The sequence below is a fragment of the Palaemon carinicauda genome, chromosome 18 (assembly GCF_036898095.1).
Source record: "Palaemon carinicauda isolate YSFRI2023 chromosome 18, ASM3689809v2, whole genome shotgun sequence".
Lineage (NCBI taxonomy): Eukaryota > Metazoa > Arthropoda > Malacostraca > Decapoda > Palaemonidae > Palaemon > Palaemon carinicauda.
The window spans coordinates 23556216-23578630 of record NC_090742.1 but is presented as its reverse complement, the minus strand read 5'-3'; the positions used below and the strand labels follow the sequence as shown (position 1 = coordinate 23578630).

Here is a 22415-nt window from a genome sequence, read left to right as displayed (position 1 = left end):
TGTACGCCAATGATGTCGTGTTGTCCGAATTGACCTGAACTACTTTGTTGGTGACTAAAGCCTCGAAACCTCTGAGGGCTAAAAGAACTGCCAATAACTCCTTGTGGTTGATATGCAAAGATTTCTGGGGTTCTGTCCAAAGACCCGAGACTTCTAATTTGTCTAGAGTTGCTCCCCATCCCGTGTCCGAGGCGTCGGAGCATAACACAAGATCTGGGCTTTACATTGACAAATCGAGGCCCTCCTGGAACTTGTCTGATTCCTCCCACCACTGAAGGCAGACTTTGATGGGGTTCGTGATAGGAATGGACATCGATTCTAAGTCCCTCTCCTTGTCCCAATGGCTGTTGAGATGGAACTGGAGAGGACGAAGGTTCAGCCTTCCCAGTGGGACGAACTGCTCCAAGGAGGAGAGGGTTCCAATCAGACTCATCCATTTTCTTGCTGAGCAAACTTGCTTGCTTTGAAACGAACTCAGTTTCAACTTGGCTTGGCTTGAGGGAGACGGAAAAGCCCGAAAAATCTGACTCCGTATCGTCATCCCCAAATATAGAATCTCTTGAGATGGAACCAAGAGAGACTTTTCCTTGTTTACCAGGAGACCAAGTTCTTCCGCAAGGTCCAAGGTTGTCTGAAGATCCTTCAGGCAGTGATCGTAAGAGTGCGCTCTGAGAAGCCAGTCGTCGAGATACAGGGAGGCTCTTATGCCCCTTGAATGTAAGATCTTTGCTACATTCAGCATGAGCTTCGTAAAGATCTGAGGTGCTGTGCAAAGACCGAAGCATAGGGCTCTGAATTGGAAGACGTCTCCCATGAAAACGAACCTGAGGTAGGGTCTGAAGCTCGGATGGATGGGGATGTGGAAGTAGGCGTCCCAAAGGTCCAATGAGACCATCCAGTCGTCCCTCCTTACTGCTGCTAACACTGACTTCGAAGTCTCCATGGTGAACTTCGTTTTGATGATGAACCTGTTCAGCGCACTCACGTCCAGAACTGGACGCCATCCCCCCGAGTTCTTGGGTACCAGGAATAGCCGATTGTAGAAACCAGGTGAACGGATATCCTGAACCTTCTCTATGGCCCCTTTCTCTAACATAAGAGACACTTGGTTCGAAAGAGCTTGTCTCTTTGCCTCCTCCCTGTATCTGGGAGAGAGATCCACGGGCACTGAGACCAGGGGAGGGCTCCCTAGAAAGGGGATCTTGTAACCCTCCCTCAAGATCTGAATAGACCATTGGTCTGCCCCTTTCTTCTCCCACGCTTGCCCGAATTTGAGGAGTCTGGCACCCACTGCCTGAAGGGGAAAGCAGTCAGACTCTGCTTCGCCCTGCCCTGAAACCCCTTCTCTTACTCCTTCTAGCATCAGGTCTGGAGCTACCCCTACTAGAAGATCTTCCTCGAAAGGGCTGGGAAAACTTAGGAAAAGTATCTTCCTTAGATTTGCGGCTGACAAAAGAGGAAGGTAAAGCCTTTCTAGCGGACTTGGAGACAAAATCCTGAGTGGCCTTCTGAGCTAAAACTGCAGAGATCTCCCTGATAAGTTCTTGCGGGAACAGTAACGGAGAAAGAGGAGCATATAAGAGTTCGGACTTCTGGAAGGGAGTCACCCCCGGCGAAAGAAAAGAGCAAAGTTGGTCTCTTTTCTTAAGGATGCCTGCGGAAAAAAGAGCTGCAAGCTCATTAGCGCCATCCCTTAAGGCCTTGTCCATGCACGACATCAAATGGACCAGGGCAGAGGTATCCCCCTCTTTAAAAGCCTCAACTTTCTTACCCAAGGCCCCCAGCGTCCAGTCTAGGAAGTTAAAAACTTCAAAGGCCCTAAAAATTCCTTTGAGAAGGTGGTCCATCTCTGAAGTGGACCAAAAAATTTTGGTCTTCCTCATGGCCGACCGACGAGGAGCGTCTACGAGGCTTGAGAAATCTCCCTGGGCAGAGGCAGGAATCCCCAAGCCGAGAACTTCTCCCGTCTCGTACCAGATGCTCGACCTCGAAGCCAGTCTAGCTGGAGGAAAGGAAAAAGACGTCTTTCCTAAGGCCTTCTTAGACTGTAACCAGTCACCCATTAATTTCAGAGCTCTCTTGGACGAACGTGACAGAACCATCTTCGTAAAACGGGCTTTCTTAGAGGCTTTCCCTAAAGTAAACTCAGAAGGAGGAGAGCGCGGAGCTATAGGCACAAAAAAGTCCGAAAACTCTTCCGTAAAAACTTTCATAAGTTTTTTAAGATCAGCCGAATGACGGAAAGAAACAGAGTCCTCGTCTTCTGAAACGTCATCAAACTCCAAAGGAGAAAGCTGTGCTTCTACTTCCTTCTCCAGCGACGTTCCTCCGGGAGCAGAAGGGTTAAGAGCGGTATCAATATCAGAAAAAATATGAGTGCCAACCGCAACAGAAACAGTCTCATTGCGAACAGTAACAGGCGGCAGAGTCGCGTGTCGCTCAACCGAACGCTCGCGATCAGCCCGATCGGAGGCGAGAAGTTCCTGTACATGAACCGCATCAATGTCTTGAAAAGGATAAGGCTCCTCCTCGCAATCCAAACTAACATCCGAAATATGACCAGGGCAAGGACGTTCAGGATCATATTCAGACACACGCTTGCCGCCAACCACTGGCAAGCAATCGGAACTACGAATCGCTCGTTGTTCAGCGACTCGTTCAACTGTAACCATCCCAGAAAAGCGACCTGAAGGACGCTTACTAAAGTAATTGGCAGAGAGGGAAACTTCCTGAAGGATAGGACGTTTGGCAGCCTGTTTAAAAGGGCGTTCGGTAGCCTGTTTGCAAGGACGTTCGGCAGTCTGAACCTGAGGATCGGCAGCCTGTTCACGAGGAAGTTCAGGAACCTGAGTCGAAGGGCGATCAAAAACCTGTTTAACAGGACGTCCGACGTCCTTCTTAGAAGAACGCACAGGCACACAGTCTCGAACACGTTCAATAGAAGAACCGTGGACTGCGGACTTAGGAAAACGATCACGATCGCTTCCTAAAGGCCGTTCGAATCGGCTAGCAGGAAGCTTCGAACCCCGAGAACGAGGCCGCTCGGAAACACGACCTGGCTCACTTCTCCGATCACGATCGCTGATACAAGATTTGTCGCTATGCTGGTATGATTGCATAAAGGAAGAGAGCCTGCTTTGCATGTCTTGAAGAAAAACAAAGTCAGGATCCGAACGTTGTGAAATCGGCGATGAGGTCATAACGTTCTCCTCACCTCTAAACGGAAAAGAGCCAGAAGGATCCTTGGAAACGTCCAGAGTCCTAAAAGGACGTTTGGTCGGGGGGCTTTCAAAAGGTTCTGGAGAATCCCAATGACTGCATCCAGGCTTAGAACTAGCAGGACGTCGATAGGCCGTATCATAAGATCTCTTAAGAGGCCTGGAAGCGAGCTTCCAGCCTCTTTTAGGCAAGGGGTCATCCGAAGACGACGAAAAACACTTAACCTCACCTTTCCGATGGTGAGGGCGAACGTCCTGGGAGGCGCCCACAGGTACGTTCGAGGGGACGTCTGCTCGTTTGTTAAAGCCTCTCGACTCCTTTCGCCTTTCGACATTCCTTCTCCCAGGGGTTGGGGAGCTTGGAAGAGGTCTAGGACTAGGAGGACGACAGACACGAGCAGGCGCACCCTCCACTGCACTTAACGTCACTGCACTTGCACCTTCACCTTTCAAAAGACGCACATCGGACATCAACTGTGTCCTGTCCGCAGCCAAAGATTCAACTTTAGCGCCAAGAGCTTGAATCGCCACAAACATATCCTTAAGGGAAGGTTCATTAGCAATTGCAATAGTGGGATCAGGATCTACCACTACAGGTGAAGGAATAGGAACAATGACATGGGAGGAGGAAATATCTCTAGAAGAGCGAGAAGAACTACGCCTCAATCTATCCCTTTCAAGTTTACGCCTGTATTTATCAAAATAAATCCATTCATGCTCTGACAGCAAAACACATTCGTCACAGCGATCACCTAAATCACACTCTTTACCCCTACAAGCAACACAGAGAGAATGGGGGTCAAGAGAGGCTTTAGCCATACGGGTCTTACACCCACTAGTCACACATAACCTAAAAGTAATAAGGGGGGTGGCCATTTTGAAAATTTAAAGAGAATTCAGACAAGCAAAGGTCAAAAATCATCTAATCCCAACAAAACCAAGAAATATCCAAAGCGAGATCAAAAACAAGCGGGAGTCAATAACCAAAGATTTGTACTTCACCAAAAAAACAATCAGTAATGACGGAGTAGAATTCACGTGTCGCTGCTAGCGACGGCAGGGAATATATGAGGGTCACTGGAATGGTTCCCAGGTACCTCGCTAGGGTGCAGGGGTGGTACACCTGGCTATCCAACTGGCGGTTGGCGCGAGTTTCGAATTTTCTGCCGTTGACGTCAGGACGTAAGCTATATATATAACAACCGGGTAAGTCTTGTGTTTAAAAAATCAATTTTATAATTAAAATTCAAGTTTTTTTACATGAACCTCCCCTGGCATCTATTGCTTAATCCCACACTATGATGAAGGTAGGATAGTGAAGGCACGAGATACGAAATCTAACATGTTAGATCATAAAATTACGCCAATTATCTCTAATTAAAAAATGTTTAATGATTGCAATCATGAACTAAATTGACTTTGTCCCAGCACTCAAGGGATCCTGGAATGGAGAGATGAAAACCTGACACTAAAGGTTCAGGGGGGTGGTAAACAAGTCGATTGTTACTGGCAACATCCCCCTCAGATCAACAAAGACCCGATACAACCTCCATTCTGTTCCCTGAACCTGATTCTGTCTCAACAAGACATATGCCAAGATGTTGCAGTGACACAGGATGAACTGGGAAACAAGACAAGTCCCATCCATCTATGACAAACACAAGATTCCACGTGCTTCCTGATTGAGAAACTCTAAGGACTCCCCTTGGTTTGTCAGGTTAAGAGATGGCAGTCATTTTGTCCACAAAGACCACCAATGCTGATCCTGGAATGCAAGCAGACCTAGGCAAATAGCCCTGAGTTCCCTCCAGTTTATGGAATAGGCCATTTCTCCCTTGGACCATGGGCCCGAAACGGCCTCGGATCCCAGAGGAGCACCCTATCCTTGATCCGAGGTGTCGAACCAGAACATGAGGTCTGGAAGGACCAAGCTGAGACATGTCTCTGCTTCGAGACTATCACTGCTACCATCAAAGAACATCTTCCCAGCACTGACGGGAGGGAGTGACAAGAGTCTCCTTGGAAACAAAATCCCTATCTCAAAAATGGGAAAACTGAAAAGATCTTGTCCTGAGCTGTAGGCACCTCCCCCCAGGAATCAAATGGGTCAGAGATGCCAAATGCCAGAGAAAAGACCTCCACAAGATGGCAGAAAGCCTCTCTGAAGACAGAAATTCTTCTGAAAAACTGACTTACCAATGGTGAGAGAGACAAGCTCCAACAGGATTCTCCAAATGAGATAATGACCCTTACTTCTGAAAAACCCACCACCCTCAAGAGGAAGAGAAGGAAAAACTCCCAGCCTATCCTTTCCCCTTACCTCTGCCCCCGCACCAAAAGCCCCTACCTTGTTTGTTGGAAAAAATGATATTTTAATTATAAAATAAATTTTTGAATATACTTACCCGGTGAATATATAATAGCTGCTACTCAGCGGCTCGACAGAAAACACACTCAAAAAACTCGCGAGCGATCGCTATGAAGGTTGCGGGTGTGCCCACCAGCGCCAACTATCGGCCAGATACCAGTCTTGCATGTAAACAAACCCTTCAATTCTTCTCGTCCCGCTGCGTCTCTATTGGGGAGGAAGGGAGGGCCTTTAATTTATATATTCACCGGGTAAGTATATTCAAAAATTTATCTTATAATTAAAATATAATTTTTAAATATTTAACTTAGCCGGTGAATATATAATAGCTGATTTACACCCAAGGCGGTGGGTAGAGACCAGAGTTAATTAAGTTTACAGCGTATAAGCTAAGAGTTTTTGACAGTTATCAATATAACAAAACCAAAATATATAGGTACCTGGTAAGGAAGTTGACTTAGACGATTACTCTGCCTTGTAAGTCTGTCTTCCTCACGAAGCCCAGCGATCCTCTTAGGATGCTGAAAGACTCCCAGGAGCTGAAGTATAAAGGGTTGCAACCCATACTAACAGGACCTCATCAAACCCCTAATCTGGGCGCTCTCAAGAAATGACTTTGACCACCCGCCAAATCAACAAGGATGCGAAAGGCTTCTTAGCCTTCCGTACAGCCCAAAAAACCATATTAAAAAAAAAAAAACATTTCAAGAGACAGATTAAAAAGGATATTGGAATTAGGGTAATGTAGTGGTAGAACCCTTACCCACTACTGCACTCGCTGCAACGAATGGACCCAGTGTGTAGCAGTCCTCGTAAAGAGTCTGGACATCTTTTAAGTAAAATGACGCGAACACTGACTTGCTTCTCCAAAAAGTCGCGTCCATAATACTTTGCAGAGATTTATTTTGCTTGAAGGCCACGGAGGTTGCTATAGCTCTAACTTCGTGCATCTTAACCTTAAGCAAACATCGGTCTTTCTCATTCAAGTGAGAATGAGCTTCTCGTATTAAAAAATCTGATAAAATATGACAAAGCATTCTTTGACATAGGCAATGATGGTTTCTTAACTGAGCACCGTAATGACTTAGTACGAGCTAAATAGAACTTAAGAGCTCTAACAGGACATAATACTCTTTCCATTTCGTTGCCTACGATCTCTGATAAGCAAGGAATATCAAAAGATTTAGGCCAAGGACTAGAAGGCAGTTCATTTTTGGCCAGGAAACCAAGTTGAAGTGAACAAGTGGCTTTTTCTGTAGAAAAAACCGATGTTCTTACTGAAGGCATGAAGTTCACTGACCCTTTTAGCTGAAGCCAAGCACACTAGGAAAAGTGTCTTGAGGGTGAGATCCTTCAGGGAGGCTGAATGTAATGGCTCAAACCTGTCTGACATGAGGAACCTTATGACCACGTCTAAGTTCCATCCAGGAGTTGCCAAACGACGTTCCTTAGAGGTCTCGAAAGACTTAAGGAGATCTTGGAGATCTTTATTGTTGGAAAGATCTAAGCCTCTATGTCGAAAGACCGAAGCCAACATGCTCCTGTAGCCCTTAATCGTGGGAGCTGAAAGGGAGCAAACCTTTCTCAAATGTAAAAGAAAATCTGCGATTTGGGCTACAGAGGTACTGAACGAGGACACAGATGCTGACTTGCACCAGTCTCAAAAGACTTCCCACTTCGACTGGTATACTCTAATGGAAGAAGCTCTCCTCGCTCTTGCAATCGCACTGGCTGCCTCCTTCGAAAAGCCTCGAGCTCTTGAGAGTCTTTCGATAGTCTGAAGGAAGTCAGACGAAGAGCGGGGAGGCTTTGATGGACATACTTTACGTGGGGCTGACGTAACAGATCTACCCTTAGAGGAAGACTTCTTGGAAAGTCTACCAGCCATTGAAGTACCTCGGTGAACCACTCTCTCGCGGGCCAGAGGGTAGCAACCAACGTCAACCTTGTCCCTTCGTGAGAGGCGAACTTCTGCAGTACCTTGTTGACTATCTTGAATGGTGGGAATGCATATAAGTCCAGAAGAGACCAATCCAGTAGAAACGCGTCTATGTGGATTGCTTCTGTATCTAGGACTGGAGAGCAATAGATTGGTAACCTTTTGGTCAACGAGGAGGCAAAGAGGTCTATGGTGGGTTGACCCCAAGTAGCCCAAAGACTCTTGCCCACGTCCTTGTGGAGGGTCCATTCCGTGGGTATCACCTGACCCCTCCGACTGAGACAGTCAGCCAAGACGTTCAAGTCCCCCTGGATGAATCTCGTCAACAGGGAGATGCCTCGATTTCTTGACCATAAGAGAAGGTCCCTTGCGATCTCGAGCAGCGTGAAGGAGTGTGTGCCTCCTTGCTTGGAGATGTACGCCAAAGTTGTGGTGTTGTCTGAGTTGACCTCTACCACTTAGTTTCGAAGAAGCTTTCGAATATCATCAAGGCTAAGTGGATTGCTAATAGCTCCTTGCCGTTGATGTGCATGCTCTTCTGACTTGAGGTCCACAGACCCGTGCATTCCCGACCGTCCAGGGTCGCACCCCAACCCAAATCCGACGCGTCTGAGAACAACACGTGGTTTGGGTTCTTGACTGCTAGGGATAGTCCCTCTCTCAGACTGATATTGCTGTCCCACCATTTCAGGCATGCCTTTACTGGTTCGGAGACTGGGAATGATACCGTCTCTAACGTCTTGTCCTAGTTCCAGTGAGAGGCTAGATGGAACCGGAGAGGCAGAAGGTGTAGTCTCCCTAGTGAGACAAACTGCTCCAGGGATGAGAGAGTCCCTACGAGACTGTTCCAACTCCTGACTGAACAAACGTTTTCTTTTCAGCATTAGTTGGACTTCGAGCAGGGCTTGTTCTATTCGGTGGCAGACGGAAAAGCCCGAAAAAAAACTGGACTGCGAATCTCCATCCCCAAATATAGAATAATCTGGGATGGGATCAGTTGGGACTTTTAGGTTGACCAAAAGTCCCAACTCCCTGGCCAGACTCAACGTCCAATGTAGATCCTGCAGACAGCGAAGACTGGACGATGCTCTGAGAAGCCAGTCGTCCAAGTACAGGGAGGCTCGGATCCCCGATAGATGGAGGGGTTTTGCCACATTCCTCATGAGCCTCGTAAACACGAGAGGAGCAGGACTGAGGCCAAAGCACAGGGCTCGAAACTGGTACCCCACATTCCTGTAAACAAACCTCAGAAACGGTTGGGAATCCGGGTGTATAGGAATGTGGAAGTATGCCTCCTGAAGGTCGAGAGAGACCATCCAGTCGCCTTCCATAAATGCTGTCAAGACAGCCTGGTAGACTTCATCGTGAAGTTTGTCTTGACAATGAACACATTGAGCGCACTTGCCTCTTACGTACTCCTGCAGTGAACATGGCTGCCAGATCATTGGAGCCATCCCTGAGGGACTTGTTCCTGCAGAGAACGTGGCTGTCAGATCATTGGAGCCATCCCTGAAACCCTTGTTTATGCATGACATAATTGTACAGCAAAACTTCAAACGCTCGAAAATAGCTCTGAAGTCGACCATAAAATCTTGGAGCGTCTCATGGCCAGGCGCCAGGGAGAGTCTATGAGGTTTGAGAAGTCTATCTGGGCAGAGGCAGGAACTCCCAAGCCGAGAACTTCTCTCGTGTCATATCAGACTCTCGCTCTATAAGCCAGCTTAAAAGTAGGGAAAGTAAAGGCTGTCTCCCCCAAACTCCTCCTGGTGATAAACCAGTCGCCTAGCAAACGTAAAGCTCTCTTAGAAGAGCGAGAGAGCACTAGCTTATAAAACAACGGCTTCGAAGTAGCTAGGCCTAGTGTAAACTCTGACGTTTAGGCGAACGAGGAGCAGCAGATACAAAAAGATCCGGACAAAGATCCTTAAAAATCAGCATGATTTATTTAAAGTCCATAGAGGGCTAAGCAGCTTTAGGCTCCTCTCCGTCTGACAGAGTCCTCAAGGGAATATCAGTAGGAGGGGGAACAGCAACTTCCTAATCTGAAGGAACCTTGTTCCACAATAGCCAAGTCTCAAGCAAGGGAGAGACCTACCGTGGTGGCAATGCTTTACAAGCAGAGTCCACACGCACTGGTGCATTAGTAGCGGACCAGGACGCAACGTCATGTAACTGCTTAACAGTCTGTGAACTGTCAACAACAACAGGTGCGGGAGGACGCTCGGCGTCCACTCGAGACTGTTTTGACTGCCTAGTCTGAGCAGTCAAAACAACTCTAGACTGCGGTAGTTGACGCTCAGCGTCAAAACAAGTCAACTCCGCTGGTTGGCGAACGTCCTGAACGTCAACAGGAGCATTAGAAAGCGGCCTAACGTCCAAATGCGGCTGAAAATCAACACGTGACCGCATCGAGTGAGGCTCTACATATCGTGGCTGACGTGACTTAGCTACGCCAACGTCAACAGGACGCACAAAGGTTCGTTTGGGCGGCTGAAGGCCAGGATCTCGATGAGATAAACGGCTAGGATCAACGTGAACCTTATCGGCAGAATAGTCTTCCATAAGAGAGGCAAGCTTATTCTGCATGTCTTGCCGTATAACCCATTTAGGATCAACGGGAATGGTTGCGGTAAGAGACGAGGGTAACGTCTGTGACTGCAAAACCTTGCCTACAAAAAGACTCTCGGAGCCTGTGTTACGCTTTTGTTTAGGCGGCGAGCAGTCTTCCGATGACTGCATAGGGTCAGAGCTGTCCTAATAGTTAAAACCAGGACGCTGGACCTGTCCTGAAAGGACTGACTTTCGCTTAAAGGGCCTCGAAACCTTGTTCCACGATTTCTTATGCGAAAAGCCTTCGGATGACGAGGAGAAAATCGTCTCTCTCGCCTTATGGTAGGGGTAATCTTGGTGAGATACGCCTGATACCATAGAGGGAACGTCTGTTCGCTGATCAAGGCCTCTCGAACCCATAAGTCGTACGACATTACTTCTCCCCTGGGCTTGGGAGCTTGCAAGAGGTCTCGGACTAGGCGAACGACAGGCACGAACAGACGAACCCTCGGTCGCAACACTGATAACACTTTGCGCAATATCACTTTATCACTACGATTTTCTGTTTTGCACTTATTTCACTGAAATCGAATTTTTTAACAATTCACATTAGGTATGAATAAAACTGATTTCTACCTGAAGCACGCAATTCTACCCTCATCAAAAGGTTATAATTGCGAAATCAGTCGTATAATGTAAGCACATTAATACAAGCAAAAAACAGTAAACATATTTTAAGGTAAAAAGATCAGTGGCTGGGAAAGAGACTAAACACTACTGTAGTTCATTCAAAACTACGTTTTCAATCTCTCACCGTACAGTGCCTTGGGACGAGAATAAAAACTAAAAACGTTTTATCCTTTCTCCCCGTACAGAGACTAGGGACGAGAGTAACTCGAGAACAACGTTACTCGCTTGGGAAGAGAATAAAGATCGGAACGTTCTCTCTCCTCTCTCTCTCTCCGTCTCTATCTCTCTCTCTCTCTCTCTCTTGATTTCGCACCGAAGAGAAGAGCCCACTTATGTTTTGTCAATAAACAGGTTATTTGACCAAAGGAAAAAAACAAAGGTTTTTCAATTAAAAAGTTCCTTTAAAATAGAATTTAAAACATTTAAGCTTTGAAAGAAGAATGAACAAAACGTCAGAATCGATTTACTCTTTCTGCAAAGTGAAACCGTGATACTCTCTCTCTCTATCGTAACGATAGAGCGCAAACTGCGTAGCATAAATAAACTAAACGTTAGTTCATCTTTGAAACAGTACGAAGACTATTCAAAGAAAATCTTTCATAAAATATCTACTAAAAAATATTCATTTAATAAGTTTTAAATCATTAGCTCTGTAAAAGTTATTTACGATTGAAAGGGCTCAACGTTGTTTAACTTCGGTTTCCAAGTTAGGACCGCCTACTCTCAGGAAAGGTCGCATATAAACAAATCATTAAAATTTATCTTGATGTTTATTATAAATGGAAAGCTAATCGAAGAGGCCTAATAAAGGCGGTTGAGATATAAAATATATAGAGGAAAATCTATAATTAATTTATAACGTGATAAGATAATTGCTAAAAGCCTAAAACACACTTCCGTACTAAGGGAAGGGTTGGCCATTTAAAAGTCAAAGAAAGTCCAAAAAACAATCCAAAGTCATCAAAAATTAAATCTATCCAAAAACGAGTTCAAGATTTAAGTTGAAGATAAAACACCTGCACTGCGAAAGCTCAAACCAAAATGAAGTACTTCACCAAATATGTTGAGAAAACTCCAGGTTCTACAGCGAGTAATGATACGTCTTGTCGTCAAGGTCGACAGAGAAGAATTGAAGGGTTTGTTTACATGCAAGAGTGGTATCTGGCCGATAGTTGGCGCTGGTGGGCACACCCGCAACCTTCATAGCAATCGCTCGCGAGTTTTTTGAGTGAGTTTTCTGTCGAGCCGCTGAGTAGCAGCTATTATATATTCACCGGCTAAGTTAAATATTTAAAAACAGTAAACAAGGGATACGATACGCCAGAGATCGGTTAAGAAGGACCAGACAAGGAGAAGCCAACGGTACCCGAACTATGCCGCAAGGAAGAGGACAGAGAACCTCCAGCACTAGCCTTCTGTTTCCTCCTCAAGCAAAAAGGAGGAAAACCGGAAAAGGCCCGGGATAAGGCCCTTTTGGCTTCTGAAGTAAGATCATCCTGAATATCTAATAACACATCCACCAGAACTGTCCTGTCAAACAGTGAAGGGAAAAGAGTTCAAGAGGCAAGATCTCTGATACTCAGAAACCGAGGAAGCAAGAAGGCCGACCAACTCTGACGTCTCGAAGAGACAAGGAAGGCCTGCAAACTATTAATAAGGGTGTTCTGACGAACAGACGACCCCAAAATTGAGGAGCAGAACTTCTCAAATAAGCAGCATTGGGAGGGACAAACCCAGAATCCTTAATAGATCTCAAGTGCCGCATGTTAAAAGATTAAGCCTCCTGAAGCAAGATGAGAACGCACTCCATAGCCAAAAGATCGTCCCCAGGAACACAAAACATAGCCCTCAAAACTAAGGGAAGGAAGAACCTAATAATCGTACAAAACAAAGAGGGGAATCTCTTCATCCTCTCTTCAATAATCTTGGGCACCTTGGCTGAAATGTCAGCCCTAACCTGCACAAACCTCTGAGAAAAAGGTAAATGCGACAGAATGCGCAACTGAGAAGAACCTTCCCTGTTGAGTGCGAAAGGGTTAGTATTGAATGTCGGAACAATTTAAAAGTAATTTGTACAATATTTTTCCTAATTAAACAAACCTGAGTCCTTGAATAGGAATCAGGTTTGCATTCTTCAGGAACAAATGTAGTTATATATCAAAGGAAAGGTAATTTATTTAGCTATATGAAAAAAAGTTGTAATGTCCTATTTCAGATAGTTTCTGTGATAATTTGAGTAAAGTAAAATAAAATAAAAAACTGCCCAGTGCTTGAGTGTCAAGTTTTTTAAGAGAGGTGTAATAATACTTGCACAACACGTATTGATTACATATTGTACTTGAAACAACTGAAGAGGTGATTAATGCTAGACAAGATTTCCCAGAAACCTATGGCATTTATCTTCAGAAATGTGATCAAAATGCCTAAGAGGAGGACCATATTCATAAGAAAATATGTGGACTGGCAAAAGTTTTGCGAGTTCATACAACACAAAACTATTTGATTTATTCAACAAAAGTTTTGCGAGTGCATTTAACACAAAACTATTTGATATTTTTCAAAGGTTTGGAACACAATCTGCTTTAATCAGTGGCCCTGACTTTCCGTTCTGAGGATGTAACACCAGTACCCATTATCTGCTTTGCTATCATACAGGAAGACTACTAAATGGCTGTGTAATTCTTGGGTTATGACACAGAGGTGAAAGACATTTTACTTCATAATATGCATATGCATATGTTCCAGGATGTTATTTTACAACAAGCATTTCCCCCGATTTTTCTACTCCTGCATGTCAGTCTTATGAGCAGTAAATCAGTGAGCTTATAACTGTTCAGTGAAGGTTACTAAGAAGGTAGACTTCTAGTAATTTCCCTACTACAGCGAAACCCTAACCTTCAACCTTCAGGACATTAGGGTAAGGAATATAAATGTGTGCAATTGGCCAATGTTTTGTTTAATGTTAGGCAGGCGAGGTTAGGGGAGCGGGGTGAAGCCCCACCGGTAAATAAGAGAGACCGGGCCCCTAGGTTAGATTAAGTTTCAGTCCTATTTTAACCTCTTTTTGTTGGAGGTTTAGCAAGTGAAAAGGCATCATAAGTGAAGTTAGGGGAGGGGGGGGGTGAAGCCCCACCACTAAATGAGAGAGACAGGGCCCCTAGGTTAAGTTAAGTTTGCTTTACCTCTTTTTGTTGGAGATTTAGCAAGTGAAAAGGCATTATAAGTGAGATTAGGGGAGGGAGATTGCAGGGGTGTATGTATGATGGGGGCCACCTTTATGAATCATTATGGCTAACTTAGAATATGGCAGTGTAAGGGGGGTCGCAGGGGGGAATTAGTCTCACACCCCTTGTTAGGTAAGTAGGCAAGGACATAGCTTGTAGGTTAGGGGGGAAAGTTTAGGTTAGTTAATGTCCATTTTTCATCCACGTGTTAGGAACTGACCGCTGATTTACAAAGACCCCGGATTGCCCAAGTGAGCAAGTAAAACTTCCCCAAGCCTTGATTTAAGGCAAAATCCTAGGCATAAGCTGAAGAGGAAGCACAAAAAGTCCTTAGCCTAATCTCCCACATTAATAAGTCCAGCCAAATAATTGCATTGGCACAAAGACTGCCCCCCCGGACCTGAGGACTTCCACCTCTTCTAATGCAATGATGCAGACTCTGACCATTTGAAGGGGCCCTGATCTCAGTGGCCTTTAGACGTCAAACGAAAACTTGTCCCACTCCTACAATCTGCCGGTGTCAGTCAGTGCTAATCTAAGTAATCGAAAATCGGCATGACAGTACGAAAAAAATATTTTTTTAGTAGCCGTCATTGGAGAAGAGTGGTCTGGTGCATTAATCCGGAGATATCTGGCCCGTGCTTGTGCACGCAAGGCTTCCCTGGCTGTAACCCAGTCTAACATGCTATTTACTATTAACAGATCATTAACATGCAACCAGGTAAAGAACACTTTTAAGAAAATCTAAGCACATTACCTCATAAAATAATCGCGGAATTCTTTACTTTTCACCTTGTCGAGTCCTTTCTTAATCAATGCCCCGGCCATGATTACGATATTTGACAGAACGGAGTAATGGCACTTTGAATACTTGATTAGAGTTCCGTGTGCACAATCATGTAACCTTAAAAGCACAATCGTCAGTTCGTCACTGGCAAATTTTTGTATTTACTCTTTTAGCAGCCTCCGATTTACTGAGGAAAACCTTCGTACATACCATCTAGGAGTTATCGTACTCATGACACTCCGAAATTTCAGACCGATGTTCTTTGAAACATATATGTATTTGATTGTAGAGATTACATATCTTTATATTGAGCATCGGGATTATTTTTATTGCGGGTTTTAAAGTTCTTTTTACATATGTTGAGCATCGGGATTAGTTATTTCTATTACGATTTTTAAAAGCTCTTTTACAATTCTAGGGATACATGAATTAATTAAAAGATAAGTAACGAATAGATTCCTGAGTGAAATTATTAATACATTTATAAGAAGGCACATTTTTTTCATGACATCATATGTTTACTTGAGAGTTTGTTACTTATGAATAAACACTACCCAGATTGTAGGCCATTTGACTACAGAGTGCAAAGTATACATGTACAATTTGAATCAATGGAGGATTCAGCAAAGAAAATTATAAGTTTTTGTTTTCTCTTTATAAATAAGGTATACATATTTCGATTATAGTATCGGAAAAAACAATCTACGGTAATCAATGTTCTTATGCGCGACCAGTTCATTCTCAAAACATTAATTGAATGTTCTTATGTTTTTAAGTTATAGGTTAACTTGGGTGACTCCTATGTTAACGGATTAGAATATATAAATAACAGCAAAAAGTAAGATTCAAAAGAACAAAAGATTCAATCCTTTTTATTTGCAGTTGTAAGGATTTTTTTTTTAAGGAAATGTTTTGATTTGATTTATGAAAGTTTCCTTTGACACTGTAACCGTTACGAAGATTGTATGTAGAATATTAGAAAACATACCTTCATTAAAGTCCTAATACATAAAATTCGCGTTTTTATTTGAGAAATTCATTATATGCTTTAGTACAATGAATTTATCTCACCTTTTTTTCATGTTTTACGTAATACAGTATGTTACAACGACTAAAAATAATAGATCATAGCACGAATTTCCTGAATTCTATAATTGTCAAATCTATTAAAAATAAAAGTCAACTGTTATGGATTTCAGCCAGATTATGAGTATTGATATGCAATAATTTTCAAGGCCGAGATTTGGGATGGCTATTATCGTACATTTTTAGCATCTATTCAAATTCTGATACCGCTTTTAGAATGTTAACTATTGTTTCTTTTTGTAATTATCTTAGAAACTTTAGTAAAGAAACTTGATGTAAAATATCTCAGAAATCAAATTGAATTTATGAAAACACATCCATTACCATCAGCTGATTCGTCAAAACAATCATCGAAGAAAACGTATCATTTGAAGCCCTTTGTTTCATGGCATACAAAGACAAACCAACTTCTACTGGCGTAGGCTAGGCCTAGAGGATAGAAAACTATTAAGATGTCTATGCGTCAGTATGAATGGAGGTAGTCTTGTAGAAATATGTTGTAAACTGATTGGTTGTTCAAAATATGTGGTTTTCGAAAGGGAATGTTCTCAAGTTTATGTGATAGAAAAGAGAAAATAGTAAAGAACATATAAGAATTTGTACTACAGTAGGCTACTACAAAGCAGATTAAAACTGTAAAAAATTATAGGAATGACTACAGGAATACCTGTTTATGTGGCCAGTAGCAAAATTTCCAAAATATGTTTTCAAATAGAGAAGAAGGGATCAAATAGCGTTAGAAAATCAATTCAGCGATTAACTAAGTATGGCATTTAAGGAAATGGTGGATGAAAGGTCCATCACGGTGAAGACACTACTGTAAATTTGGAGGAGTATAAGAGGCTCATGTCTCAGTTTCCTCTTTTGTGTGGTGGGTCTATTGTTTTCAATAAAGTCAATCTACATTTCACCGTATTAATTTCTATTTCCTTATTTCGTTTAGATTAGAGGTAAATTTTATTCGATTTTGAAAGTTTGGTCAGAGACACTCACTGGAACCATTTGTTTATCCATTACAGAACCAATTAGTATTAAAAGGAGAAGAGTTACCAGTCCAATGAGTCAAGCTTGAATCTTACAGAGCTGGCATAGTACTACACCATGCCAGTGAAGAGAGGCAGTTAAGAGTACTTAGACAACGCCGTGGGGATTCGGAAAGTAAATGAGTTGGAGTAAAAGGATCTGAAGGCGAAAATGGAGGGAAGATATACAGTAACAGTATAAGGTAAAAGTTAGCGAACCTGATAGCAAAGTAAAAAAAAAAAAAAAAAAAAAAAAAAAAACGTAATTACGAGTAGAGGTTAAGTAAAAGTCTACAGGACTAGCGAAGCCTGCAAATACTTCGCGATATACACTACGGGCATTCCTCACACTCTTTATTTGGAGCTTAGGTATATATAAGAGCATTTGTGTTATCCCCTGTCAACTTTACTCAGGAGGTTTGTACAGTAATACTTTAAATGTGCACCATCAAGATTGTACAATGAACTATCACTTGATACCAGGCAAACTAATACTATAACCATCCAAGAACCTAAAGTGTTTATTTTCATTTTCTAAGATATATGATACTGTGGGTTGACAATTAATACGGAGCACGTCGTTATGATTCTTCAACATTACTTGCATTAAGTATACAGTTAAATGATAAATACATTATGATTCCTCCAGCGAGTCTTTGATTAGGTTGGATTAAAAATTTGAATACACACACACACACACACACACACACACATATATATATATATATATATATATATATATATATATATATATATATATATATATATATATATATATACACACACACACACATATATATATATATATATATATATATATATATATATATATATATATATATCATAATCAACAGCCGTAACTAGTCCACTGCAGGACTAAAGTCTCAGACATGTTCTTCTACTCGCGTATGTTTATGGTCTCTATGTCAGTCTATACACGAAAATTTTCTTACCTCGTCAATCCATCGTCTTCTCTTCATTTCCCTGCTTCTTTTGACATCTCTAGGGACCCATTCTGTTATTCTTCTTATCCAACTATTATCTTTCATTCTCATTACATGCCCTGCTGACGTCTATTATTTCCTTACAAGTTGTTAAAATGTCCTCTACTTTAGCTTGCTCTCGTACCCATGTTGCCCTTATTGTCTCTTATCGTTATTTCCATCATTATCTTGGGCTTATATAATCTTGCTTTTCCAACTAGGGTTATAACTTAGCTTGTAATAATAATAATAATAATAATAATAATAATAATAATAATAATAATAATAAGAAGAAGAAGAAGAAGAAGAAGAAGAAGAAGAAGAAAAGACTTTAGTAAGGATACTAGCTTAGCTTATAAGGTTTTAGTAAAGCTCTAAGTTTCTTATGTATATATATGTATATATATATATATATATATATATATATATATATATATATATATATATATATATATGTATGTATGTATATACGTGTATGATAAGTGGAGACGTGTCAGCTTTTCAAGTCTTAGCAAATATGTGCCATTTCTGCTCTCTTTCACAAGATAGCTACCAAACACTAATTTTGTTTGGCCGGGAATACCAATCAGAGCTGCGATTAGTATTTCCTTCATTTTTTCTGACAACAGCATTTCTTAATTTTCCCCTTCTGCGCTACCCCGAGCACTGTTCTTATTTTAGCAGTTCCCATAATTTTCCGATGGAAAGATTGAATATAGGTTTTATTTGTAAGTCAGCTTTGAACTGTGAACTGCATGGCAAGTACCGTAAAACGAACTTGGGGATGGGGGATCTTTGTTTATCAAAATTACTTAAACACTCACATACACATACACACTCTCCTTGATATATATATATATATATGTATATATATATATATATATATATATATATATATATATATATATATATATATATATATGGCTTAACAATTACTTGTGTATTGATAGTTAAGCATGGCAAAAACCTAATAAAGAGATAATTGGAAATGAGGGTAAAATCCAAGAGATGATGTATAATAGCAGAACTATCTAAAACAATAAATAAAATAAAAACATTAGATATTTTTATAAAGATTTTGTTGATCATATTTTAAAGAAATGTTACGAGGCTTGTTTTGTTTCTTATAGAAGCAATTTCCAGGACGACCAGACGACCAGTATGAACATCTCCAATCAATACTTCCATACTTATAACATTTAAGTCAAGGAGACCAAATCAACAAACTGAAAACTTTAATTGAAATCGTCTCCAGGAAAAGGAATACTTATTTTCTGAACATGCTAACTGGCAACAAGTTATCCTTATTATTCTTTTACATATATTTCTGTCGTTGTACAATTCCTGATACACGAAGATTGAATCTAACATTCAAGAAACAGTTTGACTACATAATGTAAATTACTCTATATGTTCAAGTGTAAATCTTCTATTTTCAATGTTCTTCAGTTTTATTTTATTTTACTAAGATTATATATTATTCATAGGGTTATGAGGTATTAAATGCATTGATGGTCAAGATTGGTGTTTCCTTCATTCTTCCGTCTTCATTATATATATATATATATATATATATATATATATATATATATATATATATATATATATATATATATATATATATATATATATATACCATCTCCTACGCCTACTGACGCAAAGGGCCTCGGTTACATTTCGCCAGTCGTCTCTATCTTGAGCTTTTAAATCAGTACTTCTCCATTCATTATCTTCTACTACACACTTCATAGTCCTCAGCCATGTAGGCCTGGGTCCTCCAACTCTTCTAGTGCCTTGTGGAGCCCAGTTGAAAGTTTGGTGAACCAATCTCTCTTGGGGAGTGCGAAGGGCATGCCCCTCACCATGATCTCATCCACATATACCACTAGAGTAATCTCTCTTATAGTTTCATTTCTAATCCTGTCCTGCCATTTAACTCCCAATATTCTTCTGAGGGCTTTGTTCTCAAATCTACAAAATATGTTAGATAGTGTTTCATTGTCCTACCACGATTCATGTCCATACAGTAACATCGATCTCGCCAAACTTATGTATAGCCAGATTTTTATATGTAAAATAGACGATTTGATTTCCAAATTTTACTTAACCTAGCCATTGTCTGATTTGCCTTTTCAATCTTTCATTAAACTCAAATTCTAAAGATCCTGTTTAGAGATCATAGTTCGTAAATGTTGAAAAAAAAATCCACCTCATTAATCATTTCTCCTTCCAATGATTTTTCACCTTCCTTTGCATATTCCGTTCCCATCATTTCTGTCTTTCTTCTAATTATCATGAGCCCAACCTCATGTGATATTTCATGCATTTTTGTAAGCAAGCTTTGCAAGTCCTATGTGGTTCTGTTAATAAGGGCAGCGTCATCAGCATACTCTAGGTCTGCTAATATCCTGTTACCAATCCAGTCCAATCCTTCTCCACCTTCCCTAACTGTTCTATGCATTACAAAATCCATGAGGAGGATAAACAACATAGATGACAACACATTCCCTTGGAGTACTCCACTGTTCACTGGAAATTCGTTTGATAAGACTCCACTAACATTAACTTTGCACTTGCTATACTCATGAACAGACTTAATCAAATTTACATATTTAAGAGGATCTCCATAATAACGCAAAATTGGCCGGAGCACACTATCAAAGACTTTATCACAGTTCATAAATACCATCAAAAATGGATATCTATATTCTACACATTGCTGTACCACATGTCTCAAGATGAAAATTTAGTCAGTACAACTTCTACCTTTTCTAAATCCTGCTTGTTAATCTCTCAGCTTTTCATCAATCTTTCACTCTAGTCTTTAAAATGAGCATACTATATAATTTCATGATAACTGACGTAAGTGTGATTCCTCTGCAATTGTTGAAATCAGTCAGATCTCCTTTTTTGGAATTTTCACCAACAATTCTAGCTCCCATTCATGAGGTTTTACTTCTTCACGCAACATTCTACAAAATAATCTTGTAAGTATTCTATTAGTCACTTAATTTTCGGCCAATATCATCTCAGCAGTTATTCCATCGTATCCAGGGGCTTTCCGTCTCTTTAGTTTTTGAATGATAGCTTCGATTTCAAACACACTGAATTCATTCATGGGCACACGAAGGTCTCCGTCAGGTTTAGGTATATCAATCAAATTATTCCCATCTTAACTCCTATTCATGACTTCACTAAAGTGTTCCATCCAACGTTGCCTTTGTCCATCTGTTGTTTCACACACACATACTCACATATATATATATACAGTATATATATATATATATATATATATATATATATATATATATATATATATATATATATATATATATATAGATAGATAGATAGATAGATAGATAGATAGATATACACACACACACACACACACACACACATATATATATATATATATATATATATATATATATATATGTATATATATATATATATATATATATATATATATATATATATATTTATATATATATATATATATATATATATATATATATATATATATATATATATATATGGATATGGGTGCTTTTGCATATAAGAGCTCACTTTATTTAAGTTTTCATCAAATTTCACCTGTTCCAGATTGTAATAATAGCACTGCTTAACCTGATTGAAAAAAATAGAAATAAACTGTCAGACTTCTATTTAGACTATGTACCATTTGGATTTGGAACGTAATTTACATTTAGTTTCTAAAACTTAATATTTATGAATTGGCAACATCTGGTCCAAGACTCCAAGCTCCATTTATAACGAATTTTAAAGGCAGAACTTCAGGAGTCAATCTGTCTCTAATTCAGTAGTTTGGAGTTTACCATAGAACGAGTGTCGAGTTGTTTCGTTGTGTCCGGTAAGATTCATTCGTATTTCAAATATGGCCAGTGCGTATCTTGGAAAATCCCAATGCTTTCCCATGAAGAACTGTCCAAAATAATGACAGATCAACACCGAAAGTGAAAAGTTTCCTCGGCATGAAAGTACAATAAAGTAATTAGACGACTTCAAACCGTTTGGTGCAAGAAGTAGGTGGTCGAGTGCTTTAGTATTATTGTAGTTACGGACGGGGAAACTTTTCCTAGTAAAAACCAACTTTTCCTTATAGAAAAAATGCCCGTTTTCTTGGTTTCCATGGGTGTTACATATGACATGACCTACTGAAACTTGGTAGAATCTTTATATTGTGATTCAAATAATTTGTTCAATGTTTTGATTAGACGAGTGAGATCTGTTCTGAACTTGGAAACACAAGTAATTGAAAGCATTTAGGTTTAACAATGAACTTACCCATGGCTCAGCAGAATGAATTTAGCATTGAAATTGATAATGAAAAGGTCAAGAACAGATATCAATTAAGAAGTTAATATGCGCCGTATTAACTTTTCCTTAAAGCAAGAACTTATTTTCGACCTCGCTTAAATTAACTTTCATCAGCCAATTGTTAGCAATGTGAAGTTGATTTCACAGTATTTTAGAGGAGTAAGTATCCATTGGTATCCAAGCATGCGTGACTTGATTACATAAATCATG

At 40.7% G+C, this 22415-nt stretch overlaps 1 protein-coding gene across 1 annotated transcript in view; it reads right to left on the bottom strand.

Annotated features, from left to right (window-relative positions):
- Mpc1 (mitochondrial pyruvate carrier) overlaps nt 1-14913 on the bottom strand; it is a 63188-nt gene extending 48275 nt beyond the window's left edge. Inside the window, exon 1 of the mRNA XM_068392146.1 lies at nt 14747-14913. Within this exon, the coding sequence (XP_068248247.1) occupies nt 14747-14817 (71 nt within the window). The 5' untranslated portion in view covers nt 14818-14913. The remainder of the gene's footprint in view (nt 1-14746) is intronic.
- Between the last annotated feature and the right edge of the window lie 7502 nt (nt 14914-22415).